The sequence below is a fragment of the Toxorhynchites rutilus genome, chromosome 1 (genome assembly GCF_029784135.1).
Source record: "Toxorhynchites rutilus septentrionalis strain SRP chromosome 1, ASM2978413v1, whole genome shotgun sequence".
Lineage (NCBI taxonomy): Eukaryota > Metazoa > Arthropoda > Insecta > Diptera > Culicidae > Toxorhynchites > Toxorhynchites rutilus.
The window spans coordinates 198,946,861-198,968,921 of record NC_073744.1 but is presented as its reverse complement, the minus strand read 5'-3'; the positions used below and the strand labels follow the sequence as shown (position 1 = coordinate 198,968,921).

Sequence of the window (22,061 nt, the reverse complement as noted above, 5' to 3'; positions counted from 1 at the left end):
CCCAATAGAGAAATATTGGACGATTATGAAGCAGGCCCTCCGGAAGAACCCAAAAGTTGTCAAATCGGAGGCGGACTTCAAGAGAAAATGGATTTCTGTTCAAAAAAAACTACAACCTGACGTTGTACAGAACCTTATGGACGGGGTAAAGAGGAAGGTGCGAGCATACGGGCCTGGGCTCGAAGTATGAATAAAAAGAAAATGTCAAAAGTTGTTTAATAGTTTTTATATTACTGTCTAAAGTTTTCAAAAGGATCGGTCTACTGGGGGAATTTCTACAGCGTTTTTTCCGTGATGCAATTTGATGTGACACACCCTTTATGACAAAGGCAAAAATGCATCTCAAGCTGCCAATAAAATTTGTGCAGTTTATGGACCCGATACAGTTTCCATTTCCACCGCACAACGATGGTTTCAACGTTTTCGTTCTGGTGTAGAGGTCGTTGAAGATGCGCCACGCTCCGGAAGGCCTGTCGTCGGAAATTGCGACAAAATCGCTGAATTAGCCGAGAAAGACCGGCATAGTAGTCATCAAACCGTTATTAACCATTTGAAGAAGCTTGGATTCACAAAGAAGCTCGATGTATGGGTGCCACACAGGTTGGCGCAAAAAAAACATCTTCGACCGTATCGACGCATGTGAATCGCTGCTGAATCGCAACAAAATCGACCCGTTTCTGAAGCGGATGGTGACTGGCGATGAAAAGTGGGTCACTTACGACAACGTGAAGCGCAAACGGTCGTGGTCGAAGCCCGCTGGAGCGGCTCAGACGGTGGCCAAGCCCTCATTAACGGCCAGGAAGGTTCTGCTGTGTGTTTGGTGGGATTGTCAAGGAATAATCTATTATGAGCTGCTTCCCTATGGCCAAACGCTCAATTCGGACCGGTACTGCCAACAACTGGACCGCTTGAAGGTAGCACTCATGAAGAAGAGGCCATCTTTGATAAACAGAGGCCGCATTGTCTTCCACCAGGACAACGCCAGGCCACACACTTCTTTGGTGACGCGCCAGAAACTCCGGGAGCTCGGATGGGAGGTTCTTTTGCATCCGCTGTATAGTCCGGACCTTGCACCAAGTGACTACCACCTGTTTTTGTCCATGGCGAACGAGCTAGGTAGTCAGAAGTTAGCCACAAAAGAGGCCTGTGAAAATTGGCTATCCGAGTTTTTTGCCAATAAGGAAGCGAGCTTCTATAACAGGGGTATTATGAAGTGGGCATCTCGTTGGGAACAAGTCATCGAACAAAACCGGCGCATATTTGACTTAAAACAGATGATTGTAACTACTTTTATGAACAAATGAAAATTCAAAAAAAATACCGCAGGACTTTTTTGACAGCCTAATATATATATATATATATATATATATATATATATATATATATATATATATATATATATATATATATATATATATATATATATATATATATATATATATATATATATATATATATATATATATATATTTTGAGACCCCTCCCTAGGGTACAATAAATGTTTTTACGGTGGTTAGATACTCCTCCACCCTCTCTAAGGGGGGACTGCCATAAAAATGGAACACAAATTTCTACATTACTCGAGAATTAACTAAGCAAATGCAACCAAATTACGTATCTGGAGGTTTTGGAGTGCACTAAATGTTTCTATGGTGGTTAGACACTTCTCCCCCCACTCTTAGGGCGGGCTGTCATATAAATGTAAAACTAATTTCTGCATTACTCGAAAACTAATCAAGCAAATGGAGCCAAATTTGGCATGTGAATATTTTAAAGTCTGCTTCATTTAATATTGGAACAAATTCTTTTGCTCATTGTGGCGCTCCTAGTGGACGGATTTGGAAACTTTTTTCACCCACGTGTCGGGAAATTCATTACCTTTCACCATGTATTTATGTCATAACACCAAACGATAGCATTTTGTGAACAACCGCCATGGAAGCCGAACGGAGAGATAAAATTGTGCACAGTTTTCTTGAAAATCCATTGTTGTCGGCATCTAAGCTAGCTAAACAGCTTAAAATGCCTAGAAATACCGTATGGCGTGTTATCAAGCAGTACAAGGAAACATTGACGACGGCTCGGAAGCCGCATTCGAAGCGTCGGAGTGGAACTGTCGACCGGAAACTGCGTGGGAAAGTCATCAAGGCCGTCAAGAGGAATCCCAATCTTTCAGACCGCGATTTGGCCAATAAGTTCCAGGCCGCTCACAGTACGGTGCGACGAATTCGTCTCCGGGAAGGAATAAGGTCATTCCGAGCCAGCAAACAGCCAAATCGGACGCTGAAGCAGAACAATGTGGCCAGAATTCGTGCTCGAAAGCTGTACGACCAAGTGCTGACCAAGTTCGACGGATGTATTCTGATGGACGATGAGACCTACGTGAAGGCGGACTTTGGGCAAATCCCAGGTCAAAAATTTTATTTGGCGACGGCTCGGGGGGATGTACCTGCAAAATTTAAGTTCGTGTTTGCGGATAAATTCGCCCGCAAGTACATGATTTGGCAGGGGATATGCAGTTGTGGACAGAAAACCAAAGTCTTTCTCACTGACAAGACAATGACATCAGAAGTCTACAAAAAAGAGTGCCTACAGAAACGGATTCTGCCGTTTATTCGTGCCCACGACCGTCCAGTAATGTTTTGGCCGGACCTCGCAAGCTGCCATTACAGCAAAACGGCTATGGAATGGTACGCAACGAACGGGGTCAGCGTAATACCGAAGGACCTCAACCCCCCAAACTGCCCCCAGTTCCGGCCGATATAGAAATACTGGGCAATCACGAAGCGGAGGCTCAAGGCAAAGGGAAAACTTGTTAGGAACATGACTCAAATGAAGAACTGGTGGAATCAAATCGCCAAAACGGTGGACGAAAAGGGTGTGAGCCGCCTAATGTGCCGTATTACGGGAAAAGTACGAGAATTTCTTCGAAACAGCAATGAATAATTTTTTTAATTTTTTTTTTATGAAAGAGTAAAGAAAATGCTACATTTGTATGAAAAACAAATTATGAATTCGTTAATAAATGACTGAACTACACGCAATTGTTTGTGTTCCAATATTAAATGAAGCAGACTTTAGGGGACACGAAACGTTTCTATGGTGAATAGACACTCCTCCCCCCTCTCTAAGGGGAGAAGAGGGGAGCGGTCTGTCTTTATTCTATCATATTTTCTGTATCAAACATTTATTCCATGTAACGGAGAAACATGTTGTTTGCAAGTGGTTGAAAATTTTTGAACGAGAATTGTGTCTGAAAATAATCTGATATCATAATGATGAGTTTTAGTAGAAGTACTAGGATTTTTTTTTAGTAAAAGTTAAATTCAAAGGGGTCGATTAGAAGATCAATCAATGAAAAGTTCTACGATTGGACTCATGAACTTGCGCTTAGTAAGAAAACGTGAATGTTTGAAGGTATTGATAACAAAAAACAAATTTTGGGTGGGACGAAGTTTGCCGGGTCAGCTATTATATGTATATATATTGAATATTGAATATATTCCCATATGTTCTCTACAATTAGCTAAGCGCTGATAGTCCATTTGATGTTGGCGCTAACGAAATTGATTTTTGTTCGAAAGTGGAAAAAGTTTTTCAGACGAAATAACGCATCCCTATATCTTCTATCTATATAAACAAAAATGGAAGGCCAAATGTGTTGGTGTGTCCTAAACCCGAGGAATGAATGGTCCGATTTGAGCTGTCCTTATTTTGTAATATACTCTGTATCACACATGTATTCCATTGCAACGGAGAAACGTGTTATTTTCAAATGCTTGAAGAATCTTGAAGGAGAATTGTGTCTGAAAATAATTTTATATTATAAGGACGAATTTTTGTAGAAGTACTAGACAATTTATAGTCAAAGGGTAAACAATCAATGGAGAGTTCAGTGATTGGACTCACTAACGTTCACTTAGTAAGAAAACGTGGATGTTTGAAAGTATTCAAATCAAAAAATCTATTTTGGGAAGTTCGTCGGGTCAGCTAGTTATATATAAAATCTTTTTATATTGACAGTGGGTTCAAAACTTTTCTCTTGAGTAATTTTGGAAAACCACGAAACAATTCAGGGTACAGATAAAAAAAGTTGATTAGAGATTCGCGTCTAGAGAATTTAAATTAATGTATGATATATACAAGCGCGAACCGGAGAACTATCATGACAGAAAACATTGGCATGGAAACCAGTATATTTATTACGAATAATGTAAAGAGTATAGAAATCAGTTAAAATCAGGATCATTTCAGAAAAATCAGGATAAATCGAGTGTTCGTCAGGGAGCGTGCTAAAAAGTCTGGGAAATCCTGAAAAATCAGGAAGGTTGGCATCTCTGGAAATGAGTGTCTAAAAAAATGAAGTAAAAATCTAAAAACTAAAAATGAAGAGCAGATTCGCAAGCGATGAGAAGTGGTTCATGCGAAAATGGAATTTAGTTGGCAAAAAATAAGTGAATAGCTGGTGCAAAGGAGCTGTTCGGAATCATGTTCGAGCAATTGGGTATAATGAGTGTGCATAATCTCTGAACCGGAAAATGTTCTACATCAAACTTCAGCTTCTACCTCAAAACTGGGGTCATACAGTTTGAATTCTGAACTTTATTTATCTTTTGAAAAGCTGCAATGGTTTCAAAGACAATCTCTGCTATTGGTTTCTTCAGAATTCGATCGATCATAGCGCAGACAGCTTCAAATCATCGTTCCGGTCAATGGTCGATATCAAGGAGAATGAAATTTGAGCGGAAGCCATTTTTCGCAAAAAATGTATTCATAATTTCCCCCAAGTAACGACAGTCGGAGCTGGCTTGCGGTGGCGTCCAGGTGAACACAGCCCCCACACTCGTGTTTAACGATTAGCCGTTCTAGTACACATTTACATCTCAATAAGCCCCGGACGGCTGTCAAATTAATATTTATAGCCGTTCCAAAAATCATCGGTATAACCTTTTAATTGGTGATGAATGGCAAACAACCAATTCCTCGCACTCGGATGATGGATTAAAGCCATAAGCTGGACAGATTGCTTGTCAGTGGTTTTTTTTTCATCACTCGTGTGTGTATTTGCTATGCTTACTGGGGAAGCTCTGTCCGAAACACGGGCCCGGATGATTGATTTACGGCCATTCATCTAAAATGCTTCAATACGCTAATCCGTGGGCACGGACCTAAACTACTCGGCGGGGGATGCGGATTGTACGCAGGGGGAAGCCGATAGACGATTTGGTGGGAAGAATGATGACCAACCATATGAGACACTGAGGTGTCACGGCTTTTGGCCGTATCGATTTTCAATTTAGAGAATCGCTTGTGCAAAAAAAAACTAAATATTGAAAAATGTGTGCGCTTGGATGAATGTCACTTGAACACTTTGTATCCGCGCCCAAGGCCAGTTAGAAACTCGTCATCAAAGTCCCAAATCGGTCAAACACTTCTGCGAGGTGTGTTTGGGAACAGAGATTTGTCACATAAATAAGCGTCCCAACGGTCGGGTTTTGCATGAAAGCCTGGGAAATTGGGTGACGGGTTTTGTGGGTTATGAATATATTCAAATCTAATTAGCATATTTGAATGAACAAACCCGTTCCATTCATGTGTGAGTTCTTATTTCGGATGACATAGCTGTTAATTGATGAAAAAAGTCACAGGAGGGTTGTGTCCGAGACACGACCGCATAGTTGACGTAGGATTCCGTTAGGTTATCTGTTACATGCTGACTTTGGATATGTTTGAAGAATTACATTGTTAATCTCTTGGTCTTGGCCGTTTTGTCTGGTTGTTAGGTATTCTTGGTTCACTCCACCAATGTCCATAACCGAGTGATAATGATAGAAAGATGATGATTAGTCATTTGACGGTGCGTATCACGATAGGAGATGCCTAAGTGGAATGAGATATGATGAAAGCCGCGCTCTGTGGCCCTGGACGAGATGGCTCCTGTGTTATGTATGGATGAAATCAATCATCAATGTAATATAAGATAATTATCATTATCGAACACAAGTATCAAGTTTTCTCACCAGAAAAAAAGTATTGTTTTATTATAGAGAAAATATATTTGAAATGGCAATGGCATTTTCGCTTTAAACCCAACGGAACACGATGCTACATGCCTCAATGCGAATTTCAATTGGACAATAATATTGATATGACGGTCATTGATATGAAATTTCACGAAGCAACCAACATAAAAGTTCCAAATTTAAAGTTTATTTATATCTATCACACATAGGTTTTACTCAGTTCATTGAAATATTTATTTATTTACTAGCTAACCCGGCAAACTTCGTCCCGCCCATTTACTTGATTAATTCTCGAGTAATGCAGAAATTTGTGTTTTATTTGTATGGCAGCCACCCCTAAGAGAGGGGGGAGGGGTATCTAACCACCATAGAAACATTCATTGCACCCTAAAGTTTCCATATGCCTAATTTGGTTTAATTTGCTTGATTAATTCTCGGGTAATGCAAAAATTTGTGTTTCATTTGTACGGCAGCCCCCTCTAAGAGAGGGGGAAGGAGTATCTTAACACCATAGAAACATTTATTGCATCCTAAAACCTCCACATGCCAAATTTGGTTTCATTTGCTTGATTAATTCTCGAGTAATGCAGAAATTTGTGTTTCATTTGTATGGCAGCCCCCCCTTTGAGTGGGGGAAGGACTGTCTAACCATCATAGAAACATTTATTGCACCCTAAAACTTTCACATGCCAACATTGGTTTCGTTTGATTGATTAATTTCCGAGTAATGCAAAAAATTGTGTTTCATTTGTTTGGCAGCCCCCTCTAAGAGAGGGGGGAAGGGTCTCAAAATATCACGAAAACCTTCCCCGGCCCCAAAAACCCCTACATACCAATTTTCATGTCGATCGGTTCAGTAGTTTCCGAGTCTATAAGAATCAGACAGACAGACAGACATCACTCCATTTTTATATATATAGATAGATAATGATACTACATCCCATTGAGAGATTAGATCTTCTTCACAATTTTTCGCCAATAATCCCGATCCATGGCTGCAGTTCTCCAACTCCCGGCTGCACCGATTCTTGCCAAGTCCTGCTCCACCTGGTCCAACCACCTCGCTCGCTGGGCTCCTCTCCTTCTTGTTCCTACCGGATTCGATGCGAACACCATCTTTGCAGGGCTGCTGTCCGGCAATCTTGCAACATGCTCTGCCCATCGCACTCGTCCAGCCTTGGCGAATTTCTGAATGCTGGGTTCGCCGTAGAGTTGCGCCAGTTCGTGGTTCATTCTCCTTCTCCATACTCCGCTTTCCTGTACACCACCGTATATTGTTCTGAGCACTCGGCGTTCGAAAACTCCAAGCGCTTGTGAGTCCTCTTCAAGCATCGTCCATGCTTCGTGCCCATAGAGAACAACCGGTCGAATTAGGGATTTGTACATGGTACACTTCGTACGGGGTCGGAGTTTGTTGGACCTCAAGGATTTGCGGAGCCCATAGTAGGCTCGACTTCCATTGACAATGCGTCTTCGAATTTCACGGCTGTTGTTGTTGTCAGTTGTTATCAACGAGCAAAGGTAGACAAATTCCGCTACCACCTCGAGCTCGTCGCCGTCGATCACAACACTACTACCAAGAAGAACTCTGTTGCGATCAGTCCCTCCTGCTAGCATGTATTTAGTCTTAGACGCATTGATCCCAAGCCTAATCAGCCCTGCTTCGTGTTTCAGTCGGGTATACAAGTCGGCTACCGTCGCATGTGTTCTTCCGATTATGTCCACGTCGTCGGCGAAGCAGATAAACTGACTAGACTTGTTGAAAATCGTGCCCCGCATGTTGAAGCCCGCTCTCCGCATAACACCTTCCAGCGCCACGTTGAAGAGCAGACAGGAGATTCCATCGCCTTGTCGAAGTCCCCTGTGAGTCTCAAATGATTCCGACAGCTCACCTGAGATCCGCACACTGCACCGCACACCGTTCATCTCATTGAAATATCATTCTTCAATTAATCCATCGAAAGATTCTTATTGGAACGAACATAAAAAAAAACACTCATTCATCGCTCCCTACTAATTCGCCAGCAAGTATGCAATCAGCAATGCCCACGCTAGTTACAATAAGCACTATCCATTTGTGCTTTGAAATTGAAATCTCTGTTAGGGAATACATGTCGGTGGAAACAAAAGCCCCCCTACTTTCATGTATTTGCAATGCCAATTTCCCCCGGGCAGCTTGGTCTTGATGTCTCTGTTAGAGAATACACTTCGGTGGGAGCAAAAGTTCCCTCTACTTCGATGTGCCGATATCTCCGTATATTATATTTCGACCAATCAGAACGAGGTATTTCCGTTTGGAAATTTTTTGATTGTTTGCTAGTTAGTTTCATATGATATATTATTTTATCAATTGTGATGAATAGTTATGGAGTGCTCAGAGCGATTGATGCAATCATCTCGTAAATCCATCAGGAAATAACTTACCAATAACTGTAAGTACATGAGCCACCGGATGTGTCGTCAATTTCGACCAATCAGAAGTGTGTATTTCCGTTAGGATAGGGGTTGTGATTTTCTAATTATTCGTTAGTTAGTTCCATGACATATATTATTCGATTCAATGTAAAAAATTGTTATGAAGAGCCGAAACTGATTGACGCAAAAATCTCATCAATCCATCATGAAATGACTGAGCAATAAGCGTTTGAAATTGGACAATTTTCACGATGTGCTAGAATTTTCGATTTTCAATTTGTACCCCAATATGTTCCCGAAAGACGTAATCCTACGTCAAAAGTAGAACAGAAGATCGCTCTAACGACACGTGTCTTCTTTGACAGCTACCGGTGATTTGTTTTTGTGGAATCGTCGGGTTGACGTGGGCCGCGAAGCTGAAAGTGCCTTCCAAAAACCGCAACGAGGATCTGTTCAAGGACGATGAGTTCACCTTCCCCGTGGAGGACAACAAGGACCCAACCATCTATACTGGGAACATAATGAAGGCGGGAATTCTGATGGCCACCATTAAGAATAAGGGCAAGGGTCAGTTCAAATATGCGTAAGTATTCACACGTAGCTAATTTTGGGAGCGTGAAAACTGATCATCAATCATCATGTTCTTCAGAGTTGAGACTGAAAACGGAATTGAGGTGGAGCAGATCGGTAAATTGCGTAGCGATAACAAAACTTTCGTGGTCATGGGATCGTACACATACACGGGAGCCAACGGAAAGCGATACCGCGTGCGGTATACCGCCGACGAGTTCGGATACCATCCGATCACGGAGCTTGATCTGGATCTTCCTGAGTGAGTAGCTTCAACGAACTCTGTGTCACAGAAGTGCTAGAATCAATGTTTCTTTCTTTTTTCAGGATCCAACCAATCCAGCCAGTAACGCGGCCTCCAACACTGCGTCCTTTCACCACCAGGACAACGACGACGCCCCCACCGGTCACCGAGGACACTGGCTACCACTACGAGCCTCCATCGAATGCGTACCTTCCATCGGTCAACGCGTATCTACCACCCACGAATGCCTATCTGCCACCCACCAATGGTTACTTGCCTCCGAGTGGCGTTAATGAGCCCTCGAGTGAGCAGCTGCCACCACTTTTCAACCCGCTGGTGCGGGGATAGTGAGAGGCTTAACGACGCAGATACCGTCGCTACCGACACGAATTTCGCTTCGATCAGTTCGCTGGGGGTGGTGCGAACGGGAGACAGTATTTTAGGTTGTATATTTAACTATCCTACCGCAATCAACCGTGTACATATTACATTATAGTGATATCATAAGTAATTTATAATAAAAAAAAGACGGGTGGGTAATGTCGGTGACATAACCGGAGTGACGTAGGACTATACAAAGGGGACAGCTTTTGCTAAATATATATTTTAAATATATTGTTTTATTTTCTTCTCCTACGTGAATATCTACCTATCTACCTGAAATATGGATTAGTTTCCTGTTACCCTGTATGAACAGGTTGGGGGTTCTGAAAAGAACCTTTGGTGTTGTGTTTTTGCGTTTTTTCACAAACTTGATTCTTGATTTTTTTCTGAAGGCTTTGTACTTATTAAATGGTCAACATTGGGCATCTTTCGGCATATACACATATCGTACAATCAAAATGATCGCTGTGATAGAGAATGCATAGGTGGTCATCAGCTCGTTCACTATCATATATTTGACTATTGAGCACATTACCGTACCTTAAACTGTGGTTTCGGAAACGAATGAATTGTAAGATTTGTAGTCTCTGCAAACAATGTAAATAAAAATGAAAAAGAACTGAGGCTTAGGAGACGAACTCTACGATCTGTCGAGAAATAGACGAGCTATAAGCGTTTTGAAAAACCAACAACAGTGAATATAGGGACGGATGACCTTCGGAATAAAGTCCTTTAAAATAAGAACAGAGCATCAGGAAATACATCACTCATCATGTTGCTCCTTAGTTATTTTTCTATACAATGCAGATGTAACGTCAGTCAATTTTCAACATCAGTTATCAACCAAAGAAAGCAGTTCATGCTACCGAGAAAATTCGTTAATGCCATCCTGCATACAATGTGTTGTAATTTGAAGCCACTTTCACTTCGGGAACCATGCATGGGTTTGTGAAAACTGAGTGATCAATTTAAAAGACCCCAACCACCAATAAGTTCAAAAACAAGCATAAACAAAAAAAAATCAGTTTATATTATATGTCATATTATGTCACTTTAGAATGCATTGGTATTGTGAAAAACTTTTAATAACTCTTCTTTGAAAGGTTAAATGGCCCTGAAAAGCACCGTGTTTTACGTTGGCTGGTTTTGCCACCAAAGCAGTATGTATAAACAAACTTTTTCTTTCTTCTACCTGCTGCCGTTTTGCGATTGCGTTTGCCACTCGCTGAAACTAGATGTTGCCTTGATGAGCGCCGAACCGAAGCTGCTCTGTTCTTGATGCGTGTTTTCTTATTGTCGTGAGCAGCTTTGCAAGCCAACTCGAGCACTCCGACGGCCGAAACTCTATAATCGCTGTTAGGTCCGTGTCCGTCCAATTAGCTAAATGTCGAACTAATTGTAAATTACTGTACTTTCAATCTGGAAACAATTTAAGAATTGGTGAAAATTAAATAATCAGGAAAGTTCCCAACTATCAATAAGCTCAGAACAACTGCCAAATTCACATACTCTTCAGATCCTGGCAAACAAATTATGAAATAATGAATTTGTGTTTTATTATTATTTTGGATATTATTTTAGAAAGCATTGAACTGTATTTCGTAAACTCTTTTTTGAAAGGTTTAATGGCCCTGATAAGCGCCGTGTTTTATGGAATGGTTCCAATTTAGAAAACTTTGTACTCGTGGTTTTGAAAAAAAACCATTTCAAACGCCCTCGAAGCCGCCTTGTTCTGGATTTGCCACCAAAGCAGATTGTATAATGAACAAACTGTTTTCTTCTGCTACCAGCTGCCGTTTTGCGATTGCGTTTGCCACTCGCCACTCGCTGCAACTGCCTGTTGTCTTGATGTCCACCGAACCGAATGTATTCTGTTCCGGATGCGGGTTTTCTTATCGTCGCGAGCAGCTTTGCCAGCTAACTAGATCACTTCGGCGGCCGAAACTGTATAACGCCGGCTAGGTGGACTGGTGCACTGGTACTAACGCGCTCGGCCTAGCTACCCTTGCGGGGAACTCCAGATCAACACGGTTCGAGCGGGATTTTGCCTTTCCCTTCACTTTTCCTCCTTTACCATGTCCAGACATGGCTGCTTGTGTTGGTTTGTTGATGTGATGTGATGCGAAACGATGTGGTGTACGGTTTGAATGAGAATGATCGTTACGGAATGAAGGAAGGTATTGTATTATAGAGACTTTAAACTTTTGCAGTTCATTCGTTTCTAGCCTTGAGAAAGGCCCTTTGAAAACTCTACTCTATTCTACTCCAGCGCTACCACCTCCGCCCTCTTGCCTTGAGAAAGGCACTCGATCCCTCGCCGTCCAGCTCGTCCAGCAACGATGTTGTCCAGTCGGTGTCCACACAAAGAATGATCGTTACGGCAGCGGAGCGGGGATTTTTAAGCTGGCTCGAGAATTACGCATGTGTGAGACTGCGACCAAAGTTTCGTTCATTTTGACGTAGGACTACGTCTTTCATTTCTATACCGGGGTGTAAAATCAAAGTTTCGAAAACGAAAGCGTTACGCCGGAGACCGAGATTTTGAGCGTTAATAGCTCCTAAAAAACTGTACGAAATGGTATGATAAACACTTCATTCGAAAGAAAAATGTCTACGCGTTATAAACTTGTTACTTTTTGATCCAAAAACTTGGTTCAATAGCCTTAGAAATGCTTTCAAAACAGGCTATTGAAATCACCAATCGGGATAGAAGCGAGCGCCGCTCGGAAATCAACTCAGTTATAAATGAACAGCGATTGAGGTACTGTGGTGGATACGGCCCTTCCGAAAGAAGCAATAAGCATCATATTTATGCAAACATAATGATCAGCAATAACGCGATCACGCCACCCAGGCGATGAACGCGTGTGTGCTGAGTAAGCGTAAAGGGTCACGTAGCCACCACACGAGTTAGCCGTACGAAGAGAGAAGCGAAACAATATAATAGAGAATAACTCCAACTGCGGAGACGTGCAGTCGAGTCTTTTAAATACAAAATATCACGTCCGTTACTCGGGACACCACATGGCGATCCTGCCAATTTTGTGATAAGTTAAAGTGATAGAAAAATGGGTTTTTTCAGTGCCGATGAGGTTGTAGCGGCAACCTCGTCGAGTAGTAGCGAGGCCCTCCAAACAGCACAAACGGTGGCGCTATGTGTGTTGGCTCTATTCTTCGCCGGATATATTGTGCTAAGAGCAGTGATTAAAATGAATCGGCAACACACGGAAAGAGTAGCTGAACGAGCCGCTCGCCAACTATCAGCGCAAATATGAAAGTAGTGGGTGCCGGAAAAACGCGGAAAATTGTGGACTAAACGATGATATGAATTTAGAGCCAATAGTAAATCAGAAGATTTATGGACTAAGTGAAGTTATGGACAAAGCATGGATACAGAAATTGTGATTATGCAGTTATGGACAAAGCAAGGATACAGAAATTGTGATTTCCGTTTAGAAATTGTGCATACAGTGAGCGATTGATTGGAGATAGAAATAGTACGATTAAACGAGGGTAATTCAACAATAGTCAACAGACTCGCCACTTCAAGGAATTCCAAAAGATACTTCAACTGGAAGGAGAGGATGCAGCTATGAAAGTTTTTCACATCGGACTGGCATCGGAGGCTGGAATTGAAAAATTATGGAACATAAATTTTTGATACGTAGAGAGGTTGGTGAGTGGAATGGAACAATTTTTTATACTGTATGAAGAAGTTGTCAGATTGCACAGCAACTTGAAGAAATTCAACAAACACAAAAAAGAGACTAAAATTTTAAAGAGAAATCGACTAATTAAAATACGTGAAGATATTAATAAATTGATTTATAAGAACAAAGATCTAAGCAAAGACAAATTATTTATAGAGAAAATAAGATTTTTGGGTCATATTATAAAAGAGAGTTTTCAGTTATTAAAATTAGATAAAGACATTGACAACCAGATAGATGTAAATATTTCCGTTTTATTTGAAGATAATAATAAGATGGCGAATAAACTTGATTTAGTGCTAGCCCTTAAAGTAGTTAAACCTTTCGATGGATCGGCAAACACTTTAGCAAGCTACATAGAGAGTGTTCAACTCTTAAAAGACTATTCCTCCGAAGTACCAGAGGCAGATATAATAAAATTCATGAAAATTACTTTATCTGGTGCTGCTCACGGTACCATAGACAATACAAAAACGGTAGATGAAGCTTTTTTAACATTAAAAAATAAATTTGCAGTAAAAATTACACCAAGAGCCGTGGAAAGTGAAATGCTTTCAAAAAAGCAACAGAATAAAAATATTACGGATTTCGGGACAGAGATAGAGAATTTGGCAACGAAATTAGCTTCGGCACATGTGTCGCAAGGCACATTTGTATCAGAAGCGGCTGCTACGAATATTGTTCAACCGATAGCAGTCAGAGCTTTTGTGGAAGGACTTAACGATCCGACTACGCAATTTCTGCTGAAGGCTAGAAACCCCACTAACCTAAACAAAGCTATCTCTGACGCCTTAGAGTGCAACCCAGGTACATCGAAACCAAGAAATGAAATGGCTTTATGGTGCAATTTTCAGCAATACACTAGAGGAGAACATAACAATAATTGGAGAGGAAACTACAATAATTGGAGAGGTCGCGCGTCTGGATTCAGGCGAGGCCGCGGATTTTTCAGGGGACGTGGAAATTTCCGCAGAGGAAATTTTCAGAATTATAATAACAATGGGAACAGAGGCAACAATTACAACAACAATAACAATAATAGTAACACTAACAACCGCAACAGACAAAATAATGCTCACGTGAATGTAGCAGAACAGAACAATACTAGGCAACAGCGGAATGAAGAAGAAGAAGTCAATGTGGTTGGCGAACTTTTTCGTGACTAACTCATGTAATGGATTACTACGAATACCGTTGAACTTACTAGATGATCCAATTAATTTTATTATTGATACTGGAGCAAGTTGTTCAATAATATCAAAAAGACTTGTGCCAGATAATATACCAATTTGTAAGGATAATTCATTGAAAGTTAATGGCATAAATGGTACATCTTGTTCCATTGGAACAATTGATGTGAATTTAGGACACAAGAAATTTAAATTTCCTATTACGTTACATGTTATAGAGAAACTACCAGAAAGCGTTCCAGCTTTACTCGGTACAGATTTTCTACGACAAAATGACGCAATCATCAATTTCAACTCTTTAACTTTAGAATTGAGAAACAATCCCACAACAATAGTAATTCCCTTCATATCTAATAATCGTGCTTTTGTAACTATACCTCCTCGTTCAGAAATAATCACATATGTAATGACTAAATATAAAGAAGACTGTTTGGTTTTAAATAAACAGATCACAACTTCAGTTTTTATAGCTAACTCACTAGCTACACCTAAACATGGTAAGATACCAGTAAGGTTAGTGAATATAGCGGACAAACCAACATGTATCAAATCATTAGACATTGAGGTCAAACCTTTGAAGAATTATAATCAAATCGAAAATATAAATTTTCCTAAGTATGACACAAATAGGGCAAGCGAATTGCTCAAGGAACTTAATATGACACATCTGCAAACTAAGGAGAAGCAGATGATAAGAAAAATTTGTATGAAGTACGCGGACATCTTTTGTTTAAAGGATGATAAGCTAACAAAAACAGATATATTTACGCCAACAATAAATCTAAAAAAAGATGCGAAGCCAATATATTCAAAACAATACAGGTTGCCGCAATCTCAAAAGAAGGAGATTGATAAACAAATTGGGAAAATGTTATCAGACGGGATTATTGAAAAAACTCGTTCTGAATGGAACTGCCCGATTTTACTTGTACCCAAAAAATCGGATGATGATTCTAAAAAATGGAGACTGGTTGTTGATTATCGAAAACTCAACAATATTCTCGAGAATGACAAGTTTCCACTTCCAAATATTGAAGAAGTGATCGACTCCTTAGCAGGAGCTAAATACTTTACGCACTTAGATTTGTCACAAGGATACTATCAATGTCAATTAAGAACAGAAGATAGACCTGTGACGGCATTTTCTACAGCAACTGGACAATACCAAATGACCAGATTGCCGATGGGATTGAAAACAAGCCCATCTACTTTTTCAAGACTCATGACGACTGCAATGTCAGGTCTCAATGGAACACAATGTTTAGTTTACCTTGATGATCTTATTATATTTGGTAATACATTTGAGGAACATAACAAGAACTTAATCACGATATTTGAAAGATTACGGGAAGTTAACTTAAAGCTAAACCCAGCGAAGTGTAACTTTCTACAAGAACAATTAGTCTATCTAGGACATTTTATTTCAGCGAACGGAATCAAACCAGATCCTGCTAAAGTGGACGCTATAAAAAATTGGCCTAGACCTGTCACTGCTGACGAAGTGAAAAGGTTTGTGGCATTTGCAAACTACTATAGAAAGCATATAAAGAATTTTGCTTTCTTGTATGCACCTTTAAATCTTCTCACCAGGAAACATATGCAATTTGTCTGGACGAATGAGTGCGAAACATCTTTCAATGAACTTAGAAAAAGATTTATGAACCCACCGATATTAGATTTTCCGAATTTTTCAAATGACAATACATTCTCTCTGCACACTGATGCATCTGGTATTGCGATTGGAGCTGTTCTATCTAATAGTAATGACAGACCGGTTGCGTACGCCAGCAAAATGCTCAATCAAGCAGAGAAAAATTATCCTACTATTGAGAAAGAACTATTGGCTATGGTATGGGGTATACGACATTTTCGACCTTACCTATGGGGAAGGAAGTTTATAGTATATACTGACCATAGACCTTTAGTATATCTTTTTTCTCTTAATGACCCTTCAAGCCGATTAACAAAATTTAGATTGGCTTTAGAAGAATATGATTTCGAGGTGATTTACAAACGTGGAGCGGAAAATGTGATAGCGGACGCGTTATCGCGAATTTCGATCCAAGAACTCACTAAATAACAAGAATTGTCTAATAACAACACGTTCTATGGAACGATCGACGAAACAGTTCATCTGAAATGACGAGTGAAGAAAGGATTGATCACCCTTCACCATCCGTCATAGACAGTGTAGAACTTGAGATAGACCAAAAAACAAAGGACGTAAAGTTTTCCAAAAACAAAATAGTAATCCCTTTGATGACGACATCAATTCACCTACGGGGAATGATGAACCGAATCATTGAATTTACTGAAAAAGAAAAAATAGGAGCATTGATTGTAAAAAATAACGTTGCAACGATAAATGAATTAATAAAAAACATCAATGCATTAAAATTAAAAGGCATGCCGAAAATATATATAATTGGAAAACACATGAAAGAAGTCAAGGACGAAAATGAAAAATTACTTATTATGAATGATTTTCATTTATTGCCAACTGCAGGCCATGCAGGAATCAAAAGAACGCTCAACACTATCCAACAGAGATACTATTGGAGAGGTATGAGCAAAGATATAGAGGAATTTGTAAAACGTTGTAAACAATGTCAAATGAATAAACTAACCAATACAAAGATTCCTATGAAAATCACAACGACTGCAGAAACTGCATTTGAAAAAGTTTATCTGGACATAGTAGGTCCAATGATTAAATCAGAAGGATTTGAATACATTCTGACTACGCAGTGCGAATTATCAAAATTCATTACTGCAACACCAATACCTGACAAGAGCACTCAAACTGTTGCAAACGCTTTTGTAACTAATGTAATTTTGAAATACGGAGTACCAAAAGTGATTGCATCTGATAGAGGAACTGAGTTTATGTCGGAGCTATTCACTAATATTGCAAAGATACTTGAAATACAGAAAGTTAATTCAACGGCATATCACCATCAATCCATTGGAGCTTTAGAAAATTCCCATAAAACACTGAGTACATATCTGAGAATACAATGCGACGGGAAACTATTCACTTGGTCTGAATGGCTACCGTTCTATGAATTCTCATACAATAACACAGTACATTCTGCCACAGGATTTACACCCTTTTATCTGGTGTATGGAAAACTAGCAAATTTACCCACAAATTTAACGGAAATATCAGAAAAACCTGACTACAATCTGGATGACTACTCTACATATTTGAGATTAAAGCTACGACATTCTCATGATGCTGCAAGGAAACAATTATTACACCAAAAATGCAAACGAAAAGCAAATTATGACGAAAATAAAAAACAAACTGATTTTAAAGTAGGAGAACTTGTTCTCATCAAGAACGAAAATTCCAAAAAACTGGAAGCGAAATATAGAGGCCCATTTAAAATACTTGATGATTTGGGTGAAAATGTAAAGATTCAATTAAATAAGAAATCAGATATTGTGCATAAAGACAGAATAAAAAGGTATAGAGTTGGTCGTGTGGTGGATACGGAACAGAAGTAAGAGATTGAAGAAATAAAATAATAAAAAATTTAATAAAACAAACGAATATATATATACTACATAATTAGTTATAGTTAATAATTATTCTGCAAACAAACAATATCATAAACACTTTTATTGTACAAGAACAAGATTATGAGGTAAAAAATTGTAAGCCTATCATTTAAATTTTTTATTTTACTAATTAGGGCGTGTGGTGGATACGGCCCTTCCGAAAGAAGCAATAAGCATCATATTTATGCAAACATAATGATCAGCAATAACGCGATCACGCCACCCAGGCGATGAACGCGTGTGTGCTGAGTAAGCGTAAAGGGTCACGTAGCCACCACACGAGTTAGCCGTACGAAGAGAGAAGCGAAACAATATAATAGAGAATAACTCCAACTGCGGAGACGTGCAGTCGAGTCTTTTAAATACAAAATATCACGTCCGTTACTCGGGACACCACAGTACCATCGCAGGAATGAATGAATGTTTCACTAACACAGACTTCAAAACCATGAAGCCTGGGGAAACTGGCATTGCAAAATAGATGCAAGCAGCGGGTACTTTTGTACCCGTTTGCGCTTTTGCAAATTAGAATGTTTTCCTAACACAGACTTCAAAACCATGGAGCCAGGGGAAACTGGCATTGCAAAGTAGATGCAAGCAGCGAGTACTTTCGTACACGTTTGCGCTTTTGCAAATTTGAATGTTTCCCTAACACAGACTTCAAAAACATGGAGCCAAGGGAAATCGGCATTTCAAAATAGATACAAGCAGCGGGTACTCTTGTACTCGTTTGCGTTTTTGCAAATCGGAATGTTTCCCTAACACAAACCATGGAGCCGGGAGAAATTGGCATTGCAATTGAGATGCAAGCTGCGAGTACTTACAAACCGGAATGTGTTTTCACAACTTCTATCGCCAGCTCACTAAACTTCTACGCATACCGTTTGATGATTAGGCAAAATGTTGATAATCATTTGTTGCGATAACCACTACCATAATGCATGAATCGACCTAAATTGGGATTTGTGTGCAATTGAATTCGTAAATTGTTTCATTCATTCACTAGTTTAATCAATAATTTAATCAACAGCTCTGCGCAGTGGCGATATCGTACCCAATGAGGAGAATTCGAAATGCGATTATTGCTAATTGGAAAGACACAAATGATTACTAGGCCAACGGCAGTCCTACGTCAACCTTGCGGTTATATCATAGGTATAACCCATCCATAGTTTTTTCTCTTTTTCCTTTCCAATCGTGCTTCATTCTATTTCTTCTTCTTCTTTTTCTTTGTTTACGGAGGTTTTGAATCTAACGATTCATTCGTCTCCGATATTCTTTTGATTTCTACTTTTTGTTTGTTTCTCAAATTTCTTTATAAAGTTCTGTTTCTTTTAAAAATTGAATTAGATTTTTTTCTTGTGTTTTATCATTACTTAAAATGTCCCTTAAGTTCTGTCCAATATTATTCCTAATTCTAGCTTTCTTTTGTAAAAGGTGACTTACAGAAATGGGGGCCTCGTTGCAAGAGCATTGAGGTTTTTCTTTGTTTCTTTGAAAAAGATATGCATGAGTGGCCTTTGTATGGCCGATTCTAAGACGGGTGAGAAGCCGTCTTTCCTTACTGTTATTTCTGTCATGCCATGGAAGAGTGGTGTTTTTAATTCTTTGAAGAAAAGTTGTTCTACTGTTTCTCCAGGCTATGTCCCAACTTTGGCGAATCTGCTGTTTTACCCATCGTTTCGCATCAGAGCGAGGAATGGGAATATTAGGGGGTACTTGTGCTCTGCCTCTACCGGCCAATTTGTCGGCGGCAATATTTCCAGTAATTGCGGTATGACCGGGAACCCAACAGAAGGTAATATTTTTATTAGAAGCAGCCTATTTGAGTAATCCACGGGTGAAGGGTTTTTGCCTTTTTGAATAGCCCGGAGACAGCTCGCGGAATCAGAATATATAACAGTAGGAAGTAAATCATGTGTGCATTCTTGACTAGCGATTAGAAGCGAAAAAGCTTCTGCGCTAAAAATTGAACATTGGTGAGGAAGAGAAAAACTACCGGTATAACGGTTTTTATAAATTCCGCAACCGACACCGTCAGTGCTTACAGAACCATCAGTGTATACTTGATGTTCAAACTGGAATTTTGTTTCTACGAGGTGATTGAAACAGGCCTTCATTTTTGATGGGAGATCTCCTGCTCGAACTTCCTCGAGTAAATCAAGGTTAACGTTCGGCGGTTTTACATTCCAATTCCTTTCCATGACCGTCAAATGTACACATATATCGGGGAGATCCTGATTCGTGTGTTCTTTGAATCGGTCCCGAGATATTAATGGAACATCATGATCACGGTCAGGAATTGAAAGGTAACGAATAGCTAAATTTGTCACAATCTTCGTAACGAGTCGATCAAATGGTAGTTGCCCACTCTCTGCCATAACAGCGAGGGTAGGACTTGTAACAAAGGCACCGATGGCTATCTTTATTGCCTTGTTATATACCGGTTCGATCGTTTTTAGTGGTTTTTCACCACCTCGGCTGAAGATGCTTACACCATAGAGTATTTTTGGTATTAACCAAGCATTTACTATCCGTAAAAGAGATTCCCTATGTCCGGAAGCTAGGTTACCAGAAATCGCCTTCAATAGATTCAATCTATTGCGAGCATCTTTTTTGACCATCTGAGCATGTGGTATAAAACTCAGTCTCTTATCAAAAGTTACTCCAAGTATTTTGAGAGTTTTGACTGAGGGGATTTGGGTTTCGAAAATTTTAGGGTTGTGTAATATGACTACTAGACCACCCGCGCGATAATAAACAAAATTCTAAATTGTTCAATGCCCCTAAGGCAATAAATCCCCCACGAAGACGCCGAGCAACGCAAGCATAAGTATTATTCGACTACAAGCCTCTTTACTGGGCCAAGGGTCTGTTTATTATTTATGGTTGCGTAACTCGATGCGAACCAAGCGTGATTGTACATTTGCTTTCTTTCCGCTTTGCCGCTAGCCTCGGCAAGGCCACGAATAGTAAACACATGTGCACGAACCCCGCTGGGTGCCGGTCTTCCTTGTTATTAATTCTGGCATACGGAAGAGATGTTCCGCACATGGTTTTCTTTAGAGTGCGTCTGACCACGCCTAGAAATTATTATATGTAAAATAGCTAGGTACATAGGAAATAAGACAATTGAATAAAACCAAACGTGCGGCACTTGGGCCGCACAGTCGAGAAAGCTACACCAAACGTAGCAGTTATCCATCTCGATCCGAAAGACCAAAAAGTGACTTACCTACATGGCGACCGTGACAGGACTCGAAGTCCCCGGACGGACTTAGAATGAGTGGCGCGAACCGAAAGGATTAAGTGACGCGCTCGTGATTTGCTACACAACGTTCGTTGTTGGTTGTGAGAACTTTTGCCCCATTCGCTAGTGCTTTGTCGAAAAATAAGTGAACGAACCCTCAATGTCTGGTGAGAGATACTCGTTAATAAACCAGGAAGCGTGAGACAAAGCAGTTGGGTGCACGCACGTGAAGTATCATGTGTACTGAAGATACTGATGGAAACTCAAGTAGAAGTGCATTTGACACTCAGAAAAATATTGTGCATTGTGAGAATACTTGTGATTGTGACTTTTCGAAATATACGAACATGCTTTGGAAGATCACTGATTCATCAGAATCCCGATATTTGAGACTACTCGGAAGAAACTACGAATAAAATTTACGCCCCACGTCCAGGATCGCTGCATTGTTTGGTGGCACATTTAGTTATCAAGTGTTACGAAGGATTAATTTTCCAACATCGTGGATTGCACGAGGAATTAGATGCTGGATTTTATGTGAGACACATTACATCTAGAAAGTTAAACATGGAGAAACACACAGTTGATGGAAAAATCAATTTGATCACCGTGAAATAGACCCGCCTGTGATTTCGTGGTCATCGTCCATAACACACACATCCTACACTACCAACACCGTGTGAAACAATATCACAACGGTAGAACGTTTGT

General features: G+C 40.0%; 1 protein-coding gene across 1 annotated transcript in view; it reads left to right on the top strand.

The window, feature by feature from the left end:
* Nucleotides 1-9,863, top strand: part of LOC129778943 (cuticle protein 3) — a 31,836-nt gene extending 21,973 nt beyond the window's left edge. Inside the window, exons 2-4 of the mRNA XM_055786137.1 lie at nt 8,804-9,021; nt 9,088-9,270; nt 9,336-9,863. Of these exons, the coding sequence (XP_055642112.1) occupies nt 8,804-9,021; nt 9,088-9,270; nt 9,336-9,600 (666 nt within the window). The 3' untranslated portion in view covers nt 9,601-9,863. The remainder of the gene's footprint in view (nt 1-8,803; nt 9,022-9,087; nt 9,271-9,335) is intronic.
* The last annotated feature ends 12,198 nt before the right edge of the window (nt 9,864-22,061 follow it).